General features: G+C 34.7%; 1 protein-coding gene across 1 annotated transcript in view; it reads left to right on the plus strand.

Moving 5' to 3' along the window:
- Positions 1-15,413, plus strand: part of LOC117234793 (synaptotagmin-6) — a 92,152-nt gene that overhangs the window by 23,521 nt on the left and 53,218 nt on the right. Inside the window, exon 2 of the mRNA XM_033496332.1 lies at positions 2,484-2,839. Coding sequence (XP_033352223.1) covers positions 2,573-2,839 — 267 coding nt within the window. The 5' untranslated portion in view covers positions 2,484-2,572. The remainder of the gene's footprint in view (positions 1-2,483; positions 2,840-15,413) is intronic.

Raw genomic sequence — 15,413 nt, forward strand, 5'->3', positions numbered from 1 at the left:
CTCTATGGATCGTACGATCGACGCTATTGCATATGCATGTTAGTCGATCGGATCGTGCACGTCAACAGTCCGTACAATTGACTTAATGAATTTTTATTCACTTTTAAATAACGCTCAGTTGTTTGTTTCTATCGTTAAAAAAGTTCTTCTAAAATTGGAATTTTTTTTTTTTTTTTTGTTTCGTTCAAAGCTAGATAAGACATTTTATATGTCCTGCTCGAGTGTCTCCTATGTTCTTCGATCAGTTTTTAAATTTTTCCTCTATTCCAGTCTATTTTATTCTTTCCTTCTATATCTTCCTAGATTCCACGATCTTCTTATTCACGAGATGCACCATTTTCCTTTTTATTATCATACGTTGATTCAGACTAGGCGCCACAGTAAGATAAGCCATCGCCATAGCAACTGAATAGATTAATCCACGGTATACGCATCGTGATGCAGGAGCAAGATGTCAACTTGAAAGTTCAACGAGCTTGCCAAAATCCCTGCGTTGTCGAATTGTGCATGTGCGTGCTGGACGAAGCTGTTGGTTCTACTCGACTGGGAAATTGCACGATGAGCGTCACGATTCAATGACGAAAATATATGGTACGAGATAGAAGCTCAGATCCCTGAAGTTCGAACGATAACGAGGACACGCTAATTTCCACGCTAGTCCCATAACTTTTAACCATTTATACGATAATTAAATTCATACAATGATCGTGAAATGAACGGCTAGTCAAAGACATATATATATATATATATGTATGTATATGCAAATGTATATGTCATATACATATATATACATACACATATCATTATAGACGTCTGTATAAAATTCAACAAAATTTTTCTCTCGCGAAGAATTTTCCACGTCTGTCATTCGGTTTCAGTTTTCATAGGTTTTCATAGGAGAGAGAGAAGAAAGACACCTAAGGGTGTCTCCTTCATTCTTTATCGAACCGTCGACTCAAGCGAGCATCGAAAGAATATATGTATACGTATACATACACTAACAATATTAAGCCTAAAGAAATTCTTATTAACATTATTGCGCGTTTACAGTTGTTTTAGAGGATTTAACTAAGCCGTAATTGAAATATCAAAACTCCAGAAAAATGGATGATATTTAAAATTGAATTACCTTCGCTAATATAGCGCATCAATTAACGCATAAAGGGCTGTTCTCATAAACCAATGAGCAGCGTATTGAGACAAACAATGATACTATATCACGAAATCTATTAAACATCTCGAAACTCTTCTTCAGTCGCAATTTATTCGCGCAATTTGTATCACTCTCCCCGATTATGATCTTATTAATAACACCGTAAAACAACGACATAATTCTGTTCTTCCTTCCCTTCTCGTTGCCTCCTCGACGCGCAAATTCGGTTTGCGTGGCAAATAAAAGCAAACAAAGAAAGGACGGTTCATAAGATTCCTGTCCAAATCGACAGGGTCGGGAATTCACAGATCCGTTGTCTGCGCACCGTTCGTCGTTTTCCTCCATTCGCGTTAAATGGTCGGCCGCGCATAGAAGACCCTCGTAAACGCGATCGTAACGCAAAGATTACGGCGAAATGTATAATATGTTGGCAAGCGTATTAAACTTTTTTCATCGTTCTTGCTTCTTTCTTTTTTCCTCACGTAGTTGATGTTGACCAATAAACTTTGACCTTTGGAGCCTCGGCACGCTTCGGTAATTCCCATTCTATGTTCATTCTTCCCCGAAGCAAGTTAGTAAAATGAACGCCGATCATTCGGACGATTCCAGGAACAACATGGAATAAATATGCATGAGATTGAAAAGTTTAAAAAGAAATATATACCTGAATACGTGTGGAGAGCAGTAAAGTAGCTGGGAATATTTTACAGTGATTTAATTCATAGCTGCTTAATGATAATTTTAAGTGGGAAACCGTGTTCCACCCTCTTTATCCTTTTATTATCCGAAGCTTCGGATACTCTTGCTAAATACACAATGTGACGCGAAGAACGCGTGGTGCAAAATCAGTTAAAAATGTAGAGCATAATTTTTTAATTGATCCCTCGTTTCCGCGAAAATTGAACGTGAAGATTAATTCTTGGCAAAATACCTATGAATTCGTTCAGACTTTAAGTGAAAGAATTTTATCGTAGATTTCCAATTTGTATTTGGACATAAAATAACTTTCTATTCGCTAATGCTATATATCATATCGTACTATTCAAACCGTATAAATATAAAACTTTAGTATCCATTCAAATGATCCCAAATCATTCTCGAATAAATAGACTTTCATCTTTAAAATTGCAAGAGGCAGGAACACGACGCCGCACGTGTCACGTAACCTCACAGAAAAATCTCTTAAAAATGTAGTATGTTTCGGTTGCAATAATGCCAACGAATTTCCAGAAGGAAAAATAGGGAAAGTATAACGTGACAACGAGTACGATCCAATCAAACTAATCTTGGAAGCTTCCTTTTTTGTTCTAATGGGACCAACCTTTTTCAGATCTCAGGCTGAAGAGAATCTAACTGGCGGCAACGGTTCAGAAAGGAGGAAAAATCGAGCGAAAAGTGCGATAAGAAAAGAGGGAGGATATGGTTTCCTCGGCGATCTTCGGGGCAGCCGCTGGAACTGGCTTGGCCCTGTTCGTCGCAATGACGATAGTGGTGTATCGATATTACGCGGTGAGACGAAAGGGTAAATATTGGAGCAGTCTGGATCGTTGGCCAGATCCACCGGGCACGAAGAAGTCGGAAACACGACAAGAAGGCTGTTCCGAGCATTGTCACGACGCCTCCGCGTCACACGTGCTCAATTGTTGGCGAAAACAGCAGAAGAATTACCATGCAGTGCAGACTACGGTATGTAAGATATGCTTCTCTATATGAATCGCTATACGTGCCTCGAATAAAAATTACGAAGTTGCCTTATCATATAGGAAAATAGAAATTTTTTTCCAACTCTTTTATTTCATAAGTTTTATAAATCGTATGTTTGATTTTATAAATATTTTTATCGCGGGATATTCGTTCGTAGATTAACGCAATAAATTAAAAAAGATGTTGCGCACATTCTTCCGATTTGAATCATAGTTTGTTACAATATTAAAATTTTGTAGTAATTCGCTCTTGTAAAATTTAGAATTTCGGACAGTTTTATAATTTCCTTTTGCTTAAGATTGATATTTTTTTTTTAGAATGTTCAGTGAAAAATATCGAATTATTAATCGATATGAAAAAGTATAATTTGTTTCGAATATTTAATTCTAATATCTGCGAAATTATTAGTGAGTAGTTAATTGAAGCAGCTAATTTTTATAACCGTCTATTCCGCTTGATTAAGATTTATTCTGATCACATGTCGAGGTATTATAGGTTAGCTATACTCTATATGTAAGTTTGATGCGATCTAGCAGGTTAAATACCACGCACAAGTTTCCCCTAACTTATATCTATGCCACAAAATTGCGTGGGATAGTTTTATAACTATGTAGATGCTATATCGCGTAATTTGAAATATTACTTCAAGTAATGCGAAATTTCATGCCCTTGAGACAAAACTTAGCTTAACAAAAGGATCGAAAAGTATCTCTCCCTTTTTTTTTCTTTTTTGTTTTTAATAAGAAATAAGAAATTTTACTTCTTTATATTATTGTATGATAAATTTCCGAGAATATTTGTCAATTATATTTTTATATAATTCTCGTAATTTTGTAAAAGAAAGTTTTAAAATACCACGTAAACTTTCAAGTTGATAAATCTCGTGACCAGCCAGACACAGAGCTTCATTAGTACAATTCTTCTTAATCTTATTTTCCACTGCTTACGTTAAGTCTTAAGTAGCCTGACGCGAAGCTTCGTTAATACAATTCTACTGTAAGTAGATAAGCTTGTGATTAGTCAGACACGGCGTTTCGTACAATGGTACAATTCATTTTAATTTCAGTTTCTACTTACTGCTTTAGGTAGACAAATTTTATGGCTAATTAGACAGAAATACTTTGTGAAATAGTTTTCTCTTCTCCGCCCAATCTGCAGCGAATCAATAATCATAAAGTACCGTTAATAAACATTATAAAAATCAATTAGTTCTAAATGATAGCATTAAATTGGTATTTTTCCATATCCAATTTTATATTCTTTTTAATTTCTTCTTTAAATTTAAAATATAAATCGCGCTGACTTAATTAGATATAGAAAGATGACTGAAAGTTTCGTCAACTTATCGACCGATCGATGAGTAATAGATCCTTAATGACACTGTCCTTAATTCACTTGCAGTTAGATCACTCGACGTGCAAAAAAGTTAGCCATTAATTAATGGTCTCGGTATTATTTGACCAACGTCAACATACTTGGAGCCGTCCTGAACCGTTGCGTAATTACCCAATTGTTTATATTAGCTTAATAGCGTGAACCGTTACTTTCAGCGCAGTAATACAACCGTATATTCTTTGTCCGGAACACATACACATCATTACATGTGCATTATAGTTTGCCATATTCTCAAACGCTAACACATCGATCGACTAACATACTGGATGTATGAAAAATTAGCTTGTATCCATAACATTCTAATTAAGTTTTTCCCGTTTCTACAGAAAAATGGGAAAACGTTTAATTTGTAAATTCTTCCAATTCTTTGTACATTAAATTTTACGATTGTGTTATTTTTTACTTTTATTTAAACATTTATATATATGCAGTGGAATAATTCACGACTCGATAAGAAATTATTACCTATGCGAATTTGATAATAATGATTCGTTGCATAGCGCGTACCATAACTGTTCGAAATCCTATTAGTAACTGCTATCAGTTGGAACTACATGCTCTGCTAATTACTTAACAGTCGGCTATTAATTTAAGGAAAATTGATTGTTTCCGCGATGCGAAGGTATAATTGTTTCAATGCCATGCCGTGCGCGTTCCATTTTAAGATCAAAGGTATCCAGGATAACACTTGCTCTTTAAAAATCGCTGTGTTTGATTGATGCCGGATGGTTTCTCGTATTCGTACAATTTATTCGTGAAATAATTTTTTAATTATTTATTGTTGTTAGTTATAAATTGATAAAAGTGTCTTCGCTTTTAATATAAACAAACATTTAATTTAATATCGTCGATATTGTATAATATAAAATTAAATGATATAAAGGTACCAATATTTTGATCTATTATGGAAAAGTATGCTTAAAAAAGAGAAAAATAGAAAAATATTTTACTAAACTGCAACTATATTATGTTTCTATAAAATAATGATGAAAAAGGAAAACGATCGTGTAATAAAATAAACGTGCGTATGTCAATTGATTTATAAAACTCGCAAAGAACGTTTTTCCGAGACAGCGCGTACGGAGGTCACTCGTCAAAAATAATTTTTAGACTCGTTAGTAACAGCCACGTGGCTGTTGTGCACGTGTCAGCTTGTTAGCATGTAGTTTCGTTATTACAGAGAAATCCACGTATGTGTCAGCGGAAAATCTCGCTTGTAGAGCATATTTATCTTAATCAGTATGTACATACAGAAATGTAATTGAAAAGAGCATCGCGAATGCTTTAATTGTGATACGTATTTAAATATGAAATTTTTAGTAGAATTATATCACCTTTGATTCTAGGCATTCCGATAATTTTTAGTTTTTCAATGTTTATAGAATTCTTGATAAACAATCAATGTTTAATTATTTTAATTTGATTTGTATCCTTTAATTCTGTTTTAATTTTCGTTTCATTTTTAAAATTTAATTTTCATTTCATTTTATTTCATTCTTCGTTTTATTCTGTGGATAAAGTACAGGCCTATAAACCTGTTTAGAAAAATACCGACAAAGCAGAGTCGGTAAAAATTTTAAGTAATCGATAAGTTCTTAGAGAGAACTAGTCGTTTCGATGTAGGTAAAACAGATTGTCAGTATTTTATGTTGTTTCTCTAGTGATAACGTTGATATCCTTCTTATCACTTATTGGTTACAAAGTCTACCACTGTGAGAGAGGACTGTCTTGAGGATCGAAGGCACAGACGAGGTAGAAAGTATGGACTTACCATCTTATGGAACTTTATATTTACCATTGACTATCTAGCCTGTGTTTTGTATTCCATGTTCTAAAATACCAACGATGAATAAGAAACACATATTCCTCATCTTCCCTTCTCCCTTTATCGATGATCGATATTTATTTTTCGACTCTGGATAAATTTTATCACGATGGGTATATTACAACAGAATTTCTTTATACAATTTAACTCAAAATACATAAATTCTCCATCTATCATTCTACTTGTTGTTAATTATTAAAAATACCATACATTTCTCATATATTTGAAATGGATAAATTTAACGGAAGATTGAAATTAAATTTTCTTCTGCTACCTTAAACTCTCCGCAGCTTAAAATTCTGCTAATAATTCTACATTCAAACTAACAAATCATTATAATTCATAATAATAATAATAATAATAATAATAATAATAATAATAACACAAAATTCATATAATAATAGGAAATAAATAATTATACAGGAATTTCAATAATAACTAACACCTTTTAATTGCTTCTTATCGCATAAGGATTATTTTCTCATCGAATCTGAACGAAAAATGATACTCCTTGCCGTGAGACAAACGAAGTTTCTGTTCGAACGATCGATCAAACGACAGTTGTTCACGGCATTTAATGGCACACCAAGGAAATCCATGTTCTCGAGGCAGTGAGAAACAGAGCAACAATTTACTGCTCGCGTTGCGTCCATCAGTTTGACGCTGAAACTTCTCGCGAAAATCTATTAACTTACGCTATATTGCGCTCAATTCATGGAAATTTCGCACGATAAACCGATTAAGACTCGGTCGCTCGTGCGCAGTTTACGTATGACCTTCCGCTTTTCGATTCGACAAAGTCCGCTTACAAGTACCGATCGTTGCGAATGTAACTCGCGAGAATGGACTCGGCAGAGATACAGAAAGATAAGCGCGGGGAAACATAGTATATCGCCATTGCTTTTATTTTTCCCTGGCTTTAAAATTCACCCGGTTCGCTGTAGAATTTAACGAAATTCGTAATCTCCTTTATCGTGTCTACTACCTGTACGCGCGCAGATACAGAAACTGGCCGTTCCAACCGGGAATCCAGAATATGGAATGTGGATCGATACAGCGCTCCACAACGATAGATATCGTGCCTTCGAAACGCCGCGTACACAGTACAAATGGCGAAAAGGCGGCACACAGGGATTCGCCTGGCTCGAATAGATTCCGAAATTTTTATTATTTCCTCGATAGCTCCATCCGTGATATTGCCTTTTGACAAAAAACAAGGAGAAAATTTGTCAAAAATATATAGTCTTGCAGAGCTTAGTCTAGCAAATAGCAGATTCTAGGTTTCTATGCTACGAAACTAACGGAAGTAACGGTATTTCACGTTTCATGGAAATAGACTCTCGATATGCTGATTTGTACGAAATGCAAAAGAAGATACAAAAGGAATATCGTTACGTTAATTTAATTTTCTTCTTCTACGAATCTTCACCATATCTATACGTAATCGAAATATGTATCAACGTGAACGTGTTTCAGCTTAAGTCAATGGAAATTTGAATTTCGCCCAATGGTGTATTGGTAGATGTATTGGATTGGCAACTAAGTGATTGTGGATTTTGTCATTAGATGGTATTGACAAAATCCGCAGTCACTTAGTTGCCAACCTAATACATCCATTGGAGGATGTTGCGTTTAAAAAATTGACGCGTGTAGGTAGCCGGCGTATCTCGTGGAATTTGTATCGTCGAAGCTGCCATGTTTCCAGGTATTAATAAAGAATCGCGGCCAGAAGCATATCACGTACGGGTGCTCGTACACAGACATGGTTTTATCGGGCGTAATATTTTTTCTTTTTTCTTTTTTCTTTTTTTTTTTTTTTTATCGTTGTATGATTCTGATCGTAACTCTGTTTCTGTAGTAATACGTTTACAGTTTCTTGATAGCACGTGGCAATTCTACGTTCTCGTTTCACAAGCTGACACAGATGATCAGAGATATTTTAAAGTTGGCTCGGTTAGATAGAAAAATTACAATTTCTTTACTTTTTTACTAATCTTTGCATTGATAATTTTATAGCTGTACGACGAAAAAATCAAACAAACTCGGTATACGATATTTCAAAATAGACAAGCATTTCTTCCGCTCTTATTTACGTTACATCTTATTATATATTATTTACATCTTATTTGCAACACACATTACAGTTATGATAACAAGGTCTATTTCGATACCTACGATGTTGTAAAAATTTTACGACGTGTAGAAAGAAATAAAGTGGCTGAAGAGCATTTTACATGTGCCTGAAAGAGGTAATCGAAATATCGATATCTTAGTGTCTATAGTCGTTTCAAGGCTATAATGCCATAGGTCATCATAGGTCGTCTTGTATCGAAGATAAATGAAATGTTCCAATTTAATCGAGACGCCCTGTCTATCTCGTAACAATTAACATTGTATAGAACTGGCTGTTGTATACCGATAATATCAATAACCTAATATCGTAAAAATATGTTTATTAAAAAATAGTTGAATGTATAATTGGGCAACATGATTGCAAGATGATCATTTGGGAAGCGTGAATCGTATAATTAAAACAGAATATACGGTTTTATATCGTGCGGTTTATTCCATGAATTTCACTTCATAATCAGGTTAATGTTTCGCGTAATCTGGCGCTACCACTAATAAGAAATTACTTGATCCTTGCTACACCAAGGAACCTCGATTCACTGGAATTTGCATTTTAATCGGACCCGGTGCTTTTTCTTAATCGGCAGAGAACAACACAATAAACCTTGTATAAGCCAGATTTTAGCTATATATACTCCTATATACACGTATATATAGTTGATATACGAGTAATTCGAAATACCGAATGAAATATCTTGTTTGTATTATAACTTAAATGATGCTTATCATTAAATCATTAAACCAGCAAATGTACGTACGTGTACTTTTATGTAGTTTCTGCGTCTTAATTTTTGCTTCATAATCTGTTTGCAAATTATAACTACCGATTAAAAGAAAAAAAAAGAATAATCTTCACCATGGTTGCTTCATATCAATTAGACTAGGAAAAAAAACAAATTAATTGATTTTTTTTGATATTTTATTAATTAAGCAAATAGAATATGAAAATAGAATAAGAATTCGTCCAATGAAAATAATTAAAGTGAGAATTTATTTACTTTTTTAATGTTATTTATAGAAATAATTTAATTATTTTATTATTATTATTATCAAGGATAATTATATTATGAAATTATAGATATAGAAAACATGTTCGAATATTATTTAAAAGATTATTTAAATTATTTATCATTTTATAAAAATGAATAATAAAACAGGTCACACGTTGCATTGCTATTGAAAATGATATATTAATAAATAATGTTGAAATTCCTTTAAGAACCAGTGAAACGTTTCTTGTTTTAGAATCAGTGGGAATAGTAAGTAGTACGGTTCTTTTCGTAGAAAAACATTTTTCATTTATGATCTGCTCGTTCAAACACGTACTGGACTCTCTTCTCGCGCTCTTGTAACTCCACTAGTTGCTTCTCGCAACGAACGTTCCGATAGCAAAGCACGCAAATCGTAGCCTGAAACGTTTCGATGCGGAGATGTAAAAGAAGCAGTGGAAATGAAAGCGAAGTGAAAAGGAATTGCACGGTGAACTTGTTTCCACGTGTTCGTATTTACTTTTCTGGTGGTCGTAACCACAGGTCATTCAACGCGTTTTTTACCGATTTCTTTTTTTTTTTTTTTTTGCCATTTATTACCACAGCATCAGAGAGACAAACAGAGTCGTTTCCTCATAAATCTTTTATAAATGAACGATTCTTATATTCTATAAATGAAAATGAAAGAAAAATTGTTTGACGAAATCAAGCTACTTTTACGATGAACAAGGAAGGAATAACGATATAATAAGATAGCAAAGATAAACAGAGTTAATCGAGTGGATAGTTGATATAAATATATATGTCGAGTTCTCATTGATGATATTTAACGATTATTGCAGCATTTGACAAGCAACCGTGGCGATTAGATACTCGAGATGCTAATGACAGTGATCTTAGGTTCAATACCGAATCCACGGTCAACGGGATAGCAAATGCGTTTTCTTCCAAAGTCTAAGTCGAACTGAACTTACTTGTCCACGATTCAAGTGTAACTCAACTTACTTGTCCACGGTACAAGTAGAACTTAACAAACTGCCCTCACTGTCCAAATGGAACTGCACTTATATACTCTTCTCTGTACCTCTCTATACCCCCCGGGTCAACTATATTTTTAGGGAGAGCTATACAACTCTACTCCATACTTGTGTTTGTTAAAAACGTCCATCCCGCGACCGTGGCTATGTTCAGCGACCAGATGTGTCACCTCGAGCCCAAGCCTACTGTCATATATCTCGGGCAAACATAATCGGATTAAATCATAAACAACTACTTCTAAGTTTTATTATTCAAGTACAGCTACAATAAAAAGTCTAGGCGAATGTATTGAGGATTCTCCCAAAATTTCAAAAGAAAAGCCCCGATGTTCTTTCATCTCCGACATATATATAGATTAGGAATCGATTCTCATTTGCTATGAAAATATGTGTTCGCCAAAGTTGGACTAAGTTTGCAACAAAAGGAAACGCTGTTAGCGTCTAATGAGATTGAAGAAACAGACAAAAGTATCCTTTTGTAGATTCCTTTTATAAATATATATTACGAAAGAATCTTTATATTCTACAAGAAAAGGAAAGAAAGAAAAGAACGATGCCAATAAAATTCAATTACCTTCACCAAGAAAACAAATACAAAGAAAAAAAATTATTAAGCCGATATATAATTTATCATAAAAAAAAAGTCATCGACCAAAATCAGTGGATTCTTTTCGCAAGAAAACGACATTTATTTAATAAAATGGCAAGTATCGATTAAAGACTGTCGTTCGTTCTTCTAAAAGTAATGAAATTTTCCAGTTTACGTAAAGAACCTGACCAGGGATAACAACATATCACGTGCATGCAACACGATCGTCTATCAAGAACCGAGTGGATCCGCCGGGAACTGAAGCAAACTTCGCTCTAAATTATTATTATTATTATTATTATTATTACTTATATATTTATTTTTTACGTAGGATCAGTCGTCGCAGTATCCGGCGAAATTTATTTATATATTAGGATGTTCGAAAAGTGTTTTTCTTTTACAGCACATCTTTTACAACGACGCATATCTGTAGAAGCATGAAACCTAATCTGTAGAACGTTGTGATTTTTATCTCGATAGAACATACGAATGGATCATACGTAATTCGATGAAATAATGTAAAACGAAAAATGTGCATCCATTATTTCCTTATAAAAAGCGAAAGAAACTTATCTCTAAACGTCGCATCGATAAGAAAAATTGACAATTCCGAAACCGTCTACTTTGCTTCTTCTACATCTTCCGCTATCGATCGATGAAAAGTTGAAAATGCAGATTACGACAGGGCCGTGTGACGGAAGTTTCTCGTTTAAAATTCCACACAACAGAGTAAGTACGACGAGACACGATGATCTATAATGCAAAAGCGTAGTTGGGAATGAGGCGCGAAAGAATCGAGACACGGCATACCACGCGTAAGCATGCACAGGTTACACGTGAAGCGCATACATTGTGTTGCGCACCGGAGCGGAACGATTCCGACTGAGAGCAGGATCTTTCTTTTTCTGTTTGCCGTAGAATCGATCGAAGAAATTCCTGGTCTTTCGATCGCAATCGTGAAAATCAAGGAAACAGGGTCGTTCGATCTTAGCGTAGTCGATTTTAGCAAGTCCGCGAAGTCTCAAGGAGGATTGAAAAGTTGTCCGGTGGAAAGATTGGTCGGATATATGGCGTATTTATTACGGAAGATTCCTTCGCTGTAATCTGCCATTGACGTACTATAATTCCAGCAAGGAAGCCAAAGTGATTTTTATACGCGTGGATTTTTATTCCGATGAATGCTATTGGATGTTCACGTGTTTCGCTAAATTTAATATTGATTCCTAGTGAAGTAGAAGTAAATTACCCACCTTAATAAAACTTGTCGTTTATTGGGAAGAAAATTTCAGGCTTTTTGCCAGAGCGTTTAATTCGTCGCGACCGGTCTCTGGATTATCATTGAACAGTATACTCGCGAAGAATTAAAACGTACATTTTTTCTGTTAAGTACGTGTAAAGGAAACTCGACTGCGATCAAATAATATATGCGCTCCATGCGAGGAGTAATTGTTACAGAAAGTTATTTCTTTATTGAATGTCGTTGTTTGAAATTTTTCGTTTTCATGTACCGATTATGTCACCGGTTGAAGTACGCGGAACGTTTCAAGCGGTGTTTCGCGTGCAAGTTAATTTCAGTAGGAAGATTAAAAACGTAGAAATTCAATGGTAATTTCTTTCGAGTTTCTCAAGTAACACCTTCTTCTACCGTTTCAACAGAGTCATTATGTTTCCGCATAATACTGAAAACATGTTAATACCGTGAACTTTAACAAGACAATGTTAATAATAAGCCAGATTGGAATACAAACTTTGGCTGTGCGAAACTTGGATTACGTTGAATATTTTGTCGAATTTCCCAGCTGTAGTTTCGAGTTCTTTATTGCGAGCCATAAAATAATTAATAAAAAATATATTTAGTCAATGCCATACGTTCATGCAAAGATTTATATATTTTAAACTTTTCGAAAAAAAGCATAAATCCCTCATGAAACAGATTATGATTATAATTAATATTACAGGAAATGTAGTTAATTTAACAAGTAGTAAAATAAAAAGTAATCGATCAATTTTGCCAAAAGGGCCATTCGAATACCTTCAATAATTGCAAAAGCAGAAGATGAAAAATCAATTTGCCATTCTGACGAGTTAAAAGAAAGTTAAACTCTCCGAAAGCATATACTTAATACGTAGAAAGTTAGAGAAACTTTTTCCAACTTATAGAATTAGTAAATCAGAGTTGCCCCGCTACAACAAACATCATCCCCGTGTCAAGAATTTCCAGAGTGGCAGGATTTTGCATGATACCTCTTAATCACTCTATCGCAACTGTTTCCAACTTCGTAATTGAAACGAGAATGTTTTGAGCGATACAGTTCCGGGTAAAAGGACGCACGGGGGCCGATTATAAAATTACCAGACGAACTACCTATCTACGTTCCGTTACTCTCGACTGCTTCGTCAAAAGTGTTGTCGTTCGAGCGGAACACAGTTGCGAACACGTTTACGGATTGCCGCGATGTTGCTTGAAAAATCGTTTAAACTGATCGTTGCCAGCCAGATAAGTGGCTCGCGAAATTAGTGATAACTTCTGCGAAGAAATTTTCGAGTCGCCGGTATTGCGGCCTCCCTCTGTAATTTCCCGCGAGGTTTAATAACTTTATCCTCTGTTGTAAACGAAGCCGGAACGAGCCGAAGAGAGGACACGACCTTGACGCGCTACTTTGCTCGAGCAGGAAAGGATGGTTGACTCGGTCCCTTGACCTTCGGATCAATCTTTGCTGGAAAAATGAAATTTTCTTCCTGGTACCGCGGCACGAAGATTGAAAGTCACGAGAAGGGCTTGTGTGTTCATTGTTCGTATTAAAACATTCAATATGCGACCCGACTCTGTTATTGCTTCTCAAAGCCATCCAGAACCGGTGTGATATTCATTAGGGAAAATTGGTTTACCAGGCAAACTTGGGCTGATTTTCGAAATAAAGTTATTTTTCGAAATATTCCGTATAAACTCGGATAATTATAATTAATTTGTTAGACCGTTTCGTAAGCTCCATCGTTCGTTTCATTATCTAGCTTCGGTGAAGCATCGTTCCTTTGTACTTGTCGAAACCATATCGTTTGTTAGTTGTCCATTCTCTTAATTGATATTTAATTCTAATTCTTTGATAGCGTGATGATAAAATAACAAAGAATAAATTCTTATTCTTCTTATTATTATTATTATTGTTATTGTTATTAATCTAAAGACTAAGCGATTTAGGAAATTATCGTTTATTTATCGCCAAAATTTCTCGCGTTCCTCGTATCAGATATATAAGATACATAATTTGAACTCCTTGTGGAAAATAAATATGATGACATTGAGATGTGAAATTTATGGTACTGTATTTGATACAGTTTGATAGTTGCCCTGAAATCTGTCTCGCGTTGCACAATGAGATTTAAAAAATGACAGGATGGTAGTCGAAAGCTCGAATTAAGAACACCATACGCTTTACGAATTTCGTAAAAAATTCGTTGAACGGGGACATTCGTTGTTCGTTTCTGTTACATCTAACTTTATTTACAGATCGTTTTATCTCTTCTTCTTAAAATAATTTTTCTTTTTCATTAGATGATTTTAGGTGATTTTTCATTAGATGATTTCGTGCACTCGCAACAGGAGAAAATAAACTTTCGTTATTTTCGTAATAATTAATACGGCGTCGTCGGTGATAAACGAACGAACATAAGCATACGTAATTAAACGTGCATTGTGAGCGCAGTAATGCTTGGTAAATTATGAAACTTTCAGCAGGGCGAAGCATTCGACAAGGCGAATGTTTATTAATCGATGATAGATCTGGCAAGATCGACGTACGATAGTTTTTTCAACTCTGGAATTACCAGAACTCTTCTATATTTACAACGATGCATTTTTAGAAATTTTATAGTAAGTCATTTTTATAAGATATATGGACAGAAGTCCGTTTTTCCTGTTTCATATATTTATCGTCCATTTTGATTCCTGTCATACAAATCTCGTACTTTATAGATTCCAGTAGTTTAAATAATATAACGTAATTCTTCATCTTCCACTCTCGATAAAATAAAATAAAAAGCTTCATCGTTCTAATTATGCTCCCAATATATATTAGATATATATATATTATATATTAGATATATATATATATATAAATCATATTTATATCATATATATATAAATAAACTGTATACGCTTCAAGTACAAGACGTTAAAGGATTGATCGTCGCTCAGATCTTACGCAGTGATTCGTGTAAACTGAAACGTAGAAACGACCGACATTTCGCACTTATGTATACGTTTCGACTTAAGCGGATTATACAGCGTAATAAACATTCATAAAGGCGAAGTGCTACGGAGGGAAATCTTCGACGACGGAAGTCGAGGTGCTCGTATGAAAATTCAGATGCGAATTAAGCTTAATGATCAACTGGAAAATTGGGTTACGAGGTTGGGTTACGTGAAAAGACGTTCATCAGCCAGTAGAGTAATAAATGCCCATACAAATTCTCGTCAAGTTCGTTATCCAGCGATAGTTGGATCGATATACGCGTATTCCAGGACGATGATGTTCGATATTCAATGAACAGAAAGTCAAATTTCTCGATCGCCATGTATCTTCGTCCTCGT

This window comes from Bombus vosnesenskii, unplaced genomic scaffold (assembly GCF_011952255.1).
Source record: "Bombus vosnesenskii isolate JDL3184/JDL3185 unplaced genomic scaffold, Bvos_JDL3184-5_v1.1 scf7180000013309, whole genome shotgun sequence".
Taxonomy (NCBI): Eukaryota; Metazoa; Arthropoda; class Insecta; order Hymenoptera; family Apidae; genus Bombus; species Bombus vosnesenskii.